This window comes from Arvicola amphibius, chromosome X (genome assembly GCF_903992535.2).
Source record: "Arvicola amphibius chromosome X, mArvAmp1.2, whole genome shotgun sequence".
Classification (NCBI taxonomy): Eukaryota; Metazoa; Chordata; class Mammalia; order Rodentia; family Cricetidae; genus Arvicola; species Arvicola amphibius.
The window spans coordinates 10,022,046-10,031,602 of NC_052065.1; the positions used below are offsets into that span (position 1 = coordinate 10,022,046).

The 9,557-nt window shown below is 42.1% G+C and overlaps 1 protein-coding gene across 1 annotated transcript in view; it reads left to right on the forward strand.

Moving 5' to 3' along the window:
* Positions 1 to 8,658, forward strand: part of Vegfd (vascular endothelial growth factor D) — a 35,607-nt gene extending 26,949 nt beyond the window's left edge. Inside the window, 5 exon segments of the mRNA XM_038317352.1 lie at positions 206 to 354; positions 1,725 to 1,825; positions 6,750 to 6,945; positions 8,187 to 8,280; positions 8,282 to 8,658. Coding sequence (XP_038173280.1) covers positions 206 to 354; positions 1,725 to 1,825; positions 6,750 to 6,945; positions 8,187 to 8,280; positions 8,282 to 8,311 — 570 coding nt within the window. The 3' untranslated portion in view covers positions 8,312 to 8,658.
* Positions 8,659 to 9,557: the final 899 nt, after the last annotated feature.

Sequence of the window (9,557 nt, forward strand, 5' to 3'; positions counted from 1 at the left end):
ACACTTAAGAGACTTTACCAAGCTGGAGATGTCCCCTGTTTCCCGGCTCCCAACATCCCAAGCCTCTTACATGACTAACTCCATTCTGCATGGATAACTTTGCTAAAGTCATTACCATGAAAACAAGGACAAAAATACAGTCTGTGGAAACTGAGAAAAAAATCTATAATAAAATTTACATCATGGTTCTCTCTCTTTGCTGTAGCTCTTTGAGATATCAGTGCCTCTGACATCAGTGCCTGAGTTAGTGCCTGTTAAAATTGCCAACCATACAGGCTGTAAGTGCTTGCCCACGGGCCCCCGCCATCCCTACTCAATTATCAGAAGATCCATTCAGATCCCAGAAGAAGATCAGTAAGCATTTCCTGGACTTGATAATGTCTGTTCTTGCTTTTGACAAAAATTGTGTGTGCATTCCTTTATTCCTTTACCCATTATAGAGGCATCCCCAGAAAGACATGTGTTGTGTGTTTTATGTCTTGTGAATATAAAAACAAAAAGTAATGGAAGTATAAGGGGAATTTTAGGAAAAAGGAAGCAGATGAAGAGGAGGGGGCAGAGAGGAGAAGAGACGGTAAAGGTACAGGTAAATCTCAAAAAGTATATTTTATGCATGCTTGAATAGAGCATGGTCAAACCCATTATTTTTCATAATATACATTAATAAAATGTTAGACAAATAAAATAAATACACATAAAATTATACAATTATCATCTCTTCGTTAAAATTTTTTATCTTTTGGCTTCAAAACCATATCTACTCATAGTATTTGACACACATATTTTTACTAGGCTCTACATATTTATTGCAGTAGGGTCCCAAACCTTGATGGTTATAATAAATTTGTCAGGTTTACTTGCAGACACATTTGAGGTTTTTGTGCCTGTTTTTTGTTTGTTTTGTTTTGTTTTTTTTTTTTTTTTGTGACAAGGTCTCACTTTGTATTTCTGGCTGGCCTGAAACTTACTATGCAGAGAAGGTTTCCTCAAGCCTCAGAGATCCACTCGCCTCTGCCTCTTGAGTTCGGGGATTTAAGATGTGCTGTCACATTGGTCCAACACCTTTGTCCTCAGCATGAGTGGTCGGATCCATTGTAAAACTGCACCAGCCTCAAAGCTACCATGTGCCCCCTCACTCCAGAGCAAGCAGTGACTCTCCTGGATTCCAGTTTACTTTCTAAAGATTTCCTAATAGAATAGTTACAACTATAGAATTACTATCTAATAAGATGCCATTCCTAAACATAAATTCAGCTCTCTATTTTATTTTATGTTTGTGTCTGTGTATGCATGTTTGTTAGTCTGTGCACATGTGTGCAGGTGCCATTGGAGTCCAGAAGGTGGTGCTGGATCACTTGGAGCTGGAGTTACAAGTGGTTGTGAGCTTACCCACATGGGTGTTGAGAACCGAACTCAGGTCCATGGAAGAAAAGTGCTCACTCTAAACTGCTGAGCCATCTCTCTAGTCCTCAAAGTTAAGGTCTTTAAAACCTTAATTATTCTCACATAATTGTCATTTCTTAGCAGTCACCATGCTGTGTGACACAGTGCTCTCAAACATTTGTTCTCCTGAATGACTCTTAGAAACAAAATATAAAAGCACTAGCATGCTCCACATAGAATATTTAGATGATAAGATATTAAATATTGAGAATGACTTAATATCCCCAAAGGAGAATTACCTTGAAAAAATTTAAATATGGCTCATTATTCTCTTTTCCTAGATGTCCTCAATCCAAGAAACTCTGTCCTATTGACATGCTATGGGATAACACCAAATGTAAATGTGTTTTACAAGATGAGAATCCACTCCCTGGAACAGAAGGTAAAGATGGCAATAGTGAAGTAATGGCCACAGTGATAAAAAGAACATCAGCAGTTAACATGATTGAGGACTTACTATGACCAGGCATATTAGTTACTTTTTTGTTGTTGTGATAAAATAGCAACCAAAAGCAACTTCAGAAAGAAAGAGTGTATGGTGGGGAAGGCATGGGAGCAGGAAACTGATTGATCACATTTCATCTGTACACAGGAAGCAAAAAGAGAACAGGAAGTGGGGTGAAGCTATAAACCACCAAACACCACCTCTAGTAGTGTACTTCCTCCAGAAAGGCCCCACCTCCTAAGGGTTCCATAACTTTCTGGAACAAAACCAACTGGGAACCAAGTGTTCAAATACAATGGGGGACATTTTATTAATATTTATTGAGCTCTACATTTTTCTCTGTTCCCCTCCCCTTCAACCCTCCCCCAAGGTCCCAATGGGGGACATTTTACATTCATGCCACAACATCAGACAATGTTGTAATCTTCATGACAACCCTATGATTGCCCCTTTTCACAAGCACACAGTGTCCACCCCAAAATATCTAGTAATTTCCTCATTATTACAAAGATAACAGTGGTAGTTTGGATTTGGATTAGCATTTGGATTCTAGAGCCTTCTTTGTTGTGACTATATCCACCAATGAATCACTCTACTGTTCATTCTCAAAGAAAAGTACAGAGTGACCAAAGCATCCCAGAAGTATATTTTCAAGAGCAAACATTAAACTTTAATAATAATAAAAAACCAAACAAACAAAAAAACAAAGAAAACCTTCAGGGTGAAGCACATAAGGTCTTTGGGGACCATTTGAAATCAAGTCAATAATATGGAAAAATATAAAGAATGGAAGAACAACACAGGGAAACATTTTTCCAGAGCTGGAGCAAACCCTGGTATTGGGCTAAGCCACACTGGGGACTGCTAGCCTGTCAATCTTTTTTCCAATTTGTAAAGCTGTGAGTTCCAGAAGGAATATATGTTTGACAATGCATGAGTTTTTTATTTGCCCCCCATAACATGTAACATGGTTCCACTGAAAACTATCACAAGGGATCATGCAGTGTGAACTCGCTTGCTTTAAACTGTGATTTAACAAAAATAGCAAGGATTAAGCCCCATGGAATCTGTCATAGAAACTAAATAGCAAGCTGTGATTTGCAGTTGCCCTATTTTTCTGGTTCTTAACAGCTTTCTAAATGTTGCCTCAAGAGCTCAAACTAGGATGTGAGATAATATATTTTTAAAGTTATGTGGTTAAAGGCTCACACATATAGATGTGTGCACAATGACACAATATAGTAAAGGGTGACAATCAAGCCAGCATACCACAATGCAGTCACTCAAAAGTCATCATCCAGCCCTACCTGAAGTCAGAGCTAAGGAGCTCCCTTGGGGATATCTCAAATAAGCAGGTTGGGTCCTACAGACTGTGGAAGGGTTTATAACCTGGGGTAAGGCCTTTTCTTTCTGAGGGGGGTTAATTCCTTGGGAGGACTCATTGAGTAGGCTCATGTACTGAGGCAAGAAAGCCTAGTAAGGAAGGAGAGGTGTGCTCTGAGCAGGGGGCTGTAAGAGCTCAACACCAATGTGAGAGAGCAAAGCACAAACCTGCTGCTGGAAAATATGAACAAGGTGCTGGGGTGTGTTAGTTACTTTTCTTGATGCTGTAACAAAATACCTGGCAAAAGAAGTGGAAGAAAGGAAGGAAGGGAGGAAGGGAGGGAGGGAGGGAGGGAGGGAGGGAAGGAGGAATGGAAGAAAGAAGGGAAAAAGAAAGAAAGAGAAAGAAAGAAAGAAAGAAAGAAAGAAAGAAAGAAAGAAAGAAAGAAAGAAAGAAAAAGGCTTATTTTGGTTTTCACTTTGACAGGAAACAGTCTGCCATGCTGGGGATGACCTGGCAGCAAGAACATGAGAGGGCTAATCACATTGTGTCCACAGTCAGGAAGCAGACAAAGATGGATGTTACTGCACATAGCCCTTCCTGTTCCTCTCCTTCCTTTTATTCAGTCTGGGGTGCCCAGCTCACATTTACAGTGGGCGTTCCTCAGATAAAGATCTCTCTGGTAGTGTCCTCATAGGCACAACCAGAGGTGTACATCTTTGGTGGTTCTAGAATCCAGTAAAGTCGCCAACAAAGATTAATCATATCACAGAGACACATAACATATTGAGGACAAAGGATACATATGAGGAGACGAAGCTGGGGAAACTTTTAGGATTGGAGATAAAGACTTAATAAGCTTGTGCTGGAAAAGCCTGGGTGTGATCTTCTGGAAAAATGGAAACCACCCAAATGGTTTAAGAAAGAGAGTGGTAGCATCTGTTGGAATTGTAAAAAGATCAAGCAAGCAACAGTGCAGAAGAGAATAAGTTGACCTGAGCAGGAGAGGGAGCAGGGAACTTCTGGGGAAACTGTAACAATGGTTGCAATGAGGAAGGAGGGTGGACTGAATCCCAATTACTTTTGGTTTTCAGCCCTCATGACATCCTTGTGTGCCCAAGTTCCCATCTGTTTCTCCGGTGGTCCCTTTCCATTGATGATACATTGCTTTCTGTGCACTAAACACCTTTTCTGCATAAAAAGGTATTGAGCTAATTGCCTTCTCTACAGTCATTTATTCTCCAAATGGACGTGGTTGATGCAAGTCCAACTCATTTTCTTATCGTTGCTATACTGGATAAAACATAATGATAGTGGAAAATGGAAGAAGGCCAAGGACAGAACACAGTGGTAACCCAGAGTCAACTTCCCTAGGGATGGAAATCAACATGTCAGCCTCAACTGGTTGCTGTTCAACCTAGTTCTCTTGCATCCAGTCTCTGTTCCTTTTAACTTACTCTTAAGGACATAATGTTCCGCTCTGCCACAATCTGCTGAACACCCCAGGATTGCATTTCCCTAAACTATTCATGAATGGAGCCTGGCCTGCAGGACACTTTCTTGTGCGTCTCTGCTGCCACCTAGTGCTCAATGACTCTTTTAAGAGTCTTAAGTTGTTTTTCAGTAATCTAGCCTTGTCTTGCCCTGAATTGACATTTGCCTCAGTGACTTAGAATATATGCGGCTCATCTTTTTCAAACTCTTCATGAAATAAAGAATGGAGTCTTTGTGGATATCTAGTCCATGTAATTTCTAATTATGTTTCAACTAAAGAGTAGTCAAAACCATAAGACTGGATCATGAGCAATTGTCATTTGGGGATGAGGTGGAGGAGAAAAGAGGGAGGAAGGGAAGGGTGAGAATGAGTACAGGAGGTTTTTAGGGTCAAGCTCATGGAAGGTCTTTTAATGTTTAATATTCTGGTATAAAGTTTGGCCTTTTGTGTGAAGAAAAACTTTAAGACATTTAAGGCATGGCTGGGCATGGTGGCTCACATCTTTAATCCCAGCACTCGCGTGGCAGAGGCAGGTGAATTCAAGGTCAGCGTCATCTACAAAGCAAGTTCTAGGACATCCAGGGCTACAGAAAGAAACCCTGTTTTTTTCTTTTTCTTTCTTTTTTTCTTTCTTTCTTTCTTTCTTTCTTTCTTTCTTTCTTTCTTTCTTTTTTAAAAAAAGACATTTAAAACTTTCATCTTGATGGGATCAGGTTTGCATTTGATAGTCACCTGAGGGGAAAACTAAAGGGACACACACTTCGGTTGTGTGGTTGTGACACGAGTGGCATCCACAAACAGAAAAAATACAAGGGACTGAGTGACTTGTGACAGAGGCAGTGTGATGGAGAAGAGAGGGCGTGCACAAGGGACCGAGTGGCCACAGTGGCCACACAATCTAGTGGACAATGGTGCCAGTCCCCCAAACGAGGCAAACTGGAAAAAGAAGCAGGCTTGGGGAAGAGATACTCATCTTCCAAAACCTTCACGAATGCTGAGATGAGAAGTGCAAGCTCTTCCAAACTTTTCACCTGCTCCACATGTTGTTTGCTTTTGCTTTGAGACAGACTCTTGTTGTTCCAGCTGAACCTTAAACTCAATATTTAGCAGAGGATGACCTTGAACTTTTGATCCTTCTGCCCCTACCCGTGGAGTGAGTCACGTGTTACCACACCCAGTTTAGGAACCACAGGGGTCGGAAGCCAGAACTTCTCTCCTGCACTAGGCAAGCATCCTACCAATGGTGTCACACCTGCAGCCCATCTCTTGTTCTTTCTGCAATGAATTTCAGTCCACTGGTTGAGACTGGACCACCATCCATTGTCACCTTGTATGTATTTCATACACGTGTGTGATCTGAGAAAGGAAGTGCGCCCTTGGTTATCTGGAAGTTCTGAGGAAATTATTTCTTCGACATCAGGACTTCTGGTTCCCAGTCTTCTAAAACACTGGAGAGGACTACATTTGTACCCCGTAGACAGCCTATGTCTTGTCAGTGATAGTTGTTTGCATAAGTATGTGGGGTGTGTGTGTAGTTAAAGATGTATTTATTTTAATTGTATGTGTATGAGTATTTTGTCTACCTTGTCTGCATACGCTTGCATGCAGTGCCTCTGCAGGCCAGAAGAGGGCAACAGACCCTCTGGGATTGTAGTTAAAGGCAGTTTTAAGTCGCTATATGAGTGTTGAGAACCAAATCTAGGTCCTCTGCAAGAGCAAGGAATTCTCTTAACCCCTGAGCCATCTTTCTAGCACAGAAGTTTATATTTTTAAAAGGTCATTCAACAACATAAAAATCTGTCAGGAATATTCAGCTTATGATATTTTTTATTAAAAACCTAAGAAAACACATGAGTTCTATGTTTATGTTTTGAAATCAGAGATGGATCTCACTCTATGAAAAAATTAAGGTAAAAAATCTATAGGCAAGAAAATTGGGAGGATCCAATTTATTGGGAAGATGTAGAACTTGCAATTAATTGGGATCATCATGTCCTCTAGACCTTGGTCGCCAAACCAACACTTTTCTTTTTTCCGTTTAGACCACTCTTACCTCCAGGAACCAGCTCTCTGTGGACCACACATGAAGTTTGACGAAGATCGTTGTGAGTGTGTCTGCAAAACATCATGTCCTGGAGATCTCATCCAGCACCCAGAAAACTGCAGTTGCTTTGAATGTAAAGAAAGTCTAGAGAGCTGCTGCCAAAAACACAAGATTTTTCACCCAGACACATGCAGGTCAATGGTCTTTTCGCTTACCCCTTAACTGCATTGACTGGTGCCATTTAAAGGGCACACTGATCTGATTTGGTGTGGCTCCTTTGTCTCATTGCCCAAGCAACCCCTTGTAAAACAGACAAACAGAGGTCTGGCATCTCAGACATAAGTGGAAGTATATAGAGTGATGATTAATTCTGTTGTTGTTGTTGTTGTTGTTGTTTCAAAACAGGGTCTCATGAATCTCACACCTGCACCACCATGCCTGCTAGCGTGTTATCATAAGCAAAACAAGAAGTCACTGACATTTAAACAATCAGGTTAAGGGCGGTTCAGCTCAGCAAGCTTTCTCTCTGTCTCTGTGTCTCTGTCTGTCTGTCTGTCTGTCTGTCTCTCTCTCTCTGTGTGTGTCTCTGTCTCTGTGTATGTGTGTGTTTTCTCAAGGAAGAGGCTAGCACTAGATTTATCTAGGCAAGAAGTTTATGGATGACTATGATCCTCGGAGGCTGTTGATTGGACTTTGATCCATTTCAAAACCTACCCAAATTAACCACTGAGATATTTTTTTTTAAATAATTACATTTTTTTTCTGTGCCGATTTCGTGCACACAGAAAATGCATTCTAATTACTTTAACCCTTACACTCTCTTACCTCCAGCCTACTCCTGTCCACCCATTTCCTCCCTTTCAAGTCCCTTTCCCACATTCAGGTCTCTTTGTTTTGTTTTGTGACCCTCTATAGACAGTCGGGGCCATCTGTGTGACCACAGGTTTGGAACCATCTGTCAGAGCTTGTTCCGCTCACCCCACCAGTAGGACCACAACTGAAAACAGTGACTCCCAGTCTCCCAGCTTCTATCGGTGGCCTACAGTTCATTACAGAGGGGTGGGGCCCCTCACAAATGCAGAATAATTGTGTAGGCCTAGGGCAGATTCTCGCAGCTGTTGTGAGTTCCTAATTGCAAAGGCTGCATCAGGCCTTGAAGATGGCATTTCCTAGCCCTTCTCTCCGGCTTCCCATTGGGACATTTTCCCGGCCCCTCTTCTGCGATGTGCCCTGAGCTTTAGAGGGGGCGGTATCAACATCTTCATTAGAGCTGAGCCCTCAGCCAGTTGAGTGCGCATTAGAATGTTACATTGACACTTTAAACACGTCTGGAAATTTTGCTTTGAAAGCAGAATCAAATGAAATCAGAGCTGAATGGTTTACTTGACATTGGTCCTTGCTCCTAAAGTCTCATGTTCACTTTCTTTTTCAACAGCTGTGAGGACAGCTGTCCTTTTCACACCAGAACATGTGTGAGGAGAAAGCCAGGCTATGGAAAGCACTCCAGCTTTCCAAAGGGGACAAGGGCCCCCGGGGCTCCACAGCCAAGAGCATCCTTGATTTCAACTTTCTCCCAAGTTCCCCATCCCTATTATTTTAAATAGCCTGCTGCTTTGTCAAGCACCTGTCAATGCCGCCCCCTCCCCCCCACCCAGGTGTTAGAAAAACTGATTTTACCCAATGCTGTGGTGAATCCACATTCCCATGCAACAGCTGCTGGGTGAGTCCCTGGTTCACTGACAAATGACTTCTAGCTTCAGGTGCATCTGCACACCAGTGCTCAGAAAGGGAGGGGTCTGAGGAGTCCATTGTTTTGATGAATGAGAAAGGGTTGCTTGCCACCGAGTAGCAGGTGCCACGTGATTGATTACTCAGACTGGCAAAGTCCGAGTGCGCTGCTTAGGAATTATTCTGGTTCTTTCTTTTGCGGAATTTCATTTGTATGCTCAGCACGGATGTAATTCCTGTTCAGCTTGGACTTTTCAAGTTTATTGAGCCACTGCCTGATGTTTCATTTTTAAATGTATTTAAAGGAAATAAACATCATTATTCAAGCCATAGAACTTGGTGTTGTTTGCTATGCTGTTCCTCTGTATTTAGTGCTAATGGGAAATATTTTCAAGACAAAAGAAAATTTAGAGATGGGAGGTTAGGGAACGAACAAATAGACTAAAACTATACCTCAGTTTTGGGGAGCCAAGGCAGAACTCCCAGCAGGCTTATCATTCTAAATAAAGGTGACACCAGAATGCTGGGAATCACTCCGTGGCATGTGAATAAACTGAACTTGACCATCATCCTTTTAGGGAGAGGAACCTAACAATGCTGAAATCTCCCCACCACCTGGGATTAAGCAAACAAAACCTGTGTGTGTAGGTGTGTGCGCGCATGTATATGCTTCGTATTTGTGTGCACCATGTGCATGTTGTTCCCTTGGAGGCCAAAAGAGGGCTCCAGATTCCCTGGGAGTTAAATTTGCTTGTGAGCCACCGAGTGGGTGCTGGGAATTGAACCCAGGTCCTCTGGGAAGACAGTCAGTGCTCTTAACTGCTGAAGCTTTCTCCAGCCCCCGCTCATCGCATTTGCCTATTTGTGATTCCTCTAAAAGCCTGTACCCCTGAGTGTTTCTGCACATGCTCATCTTTCAGTCTCACCCACATGTCAACTTGGGGGGCAGCGTGATTCTTCTCTTTGTTCCCATAGCTGCCCAGGAAGGGAGCACAAGGCCTTTCCTTTTTCTTTTCTGTGCCTAAAGTGCCCCTACATATAATTTCCTGGTGGCACAGACTTTACTGAAATTTTGGTT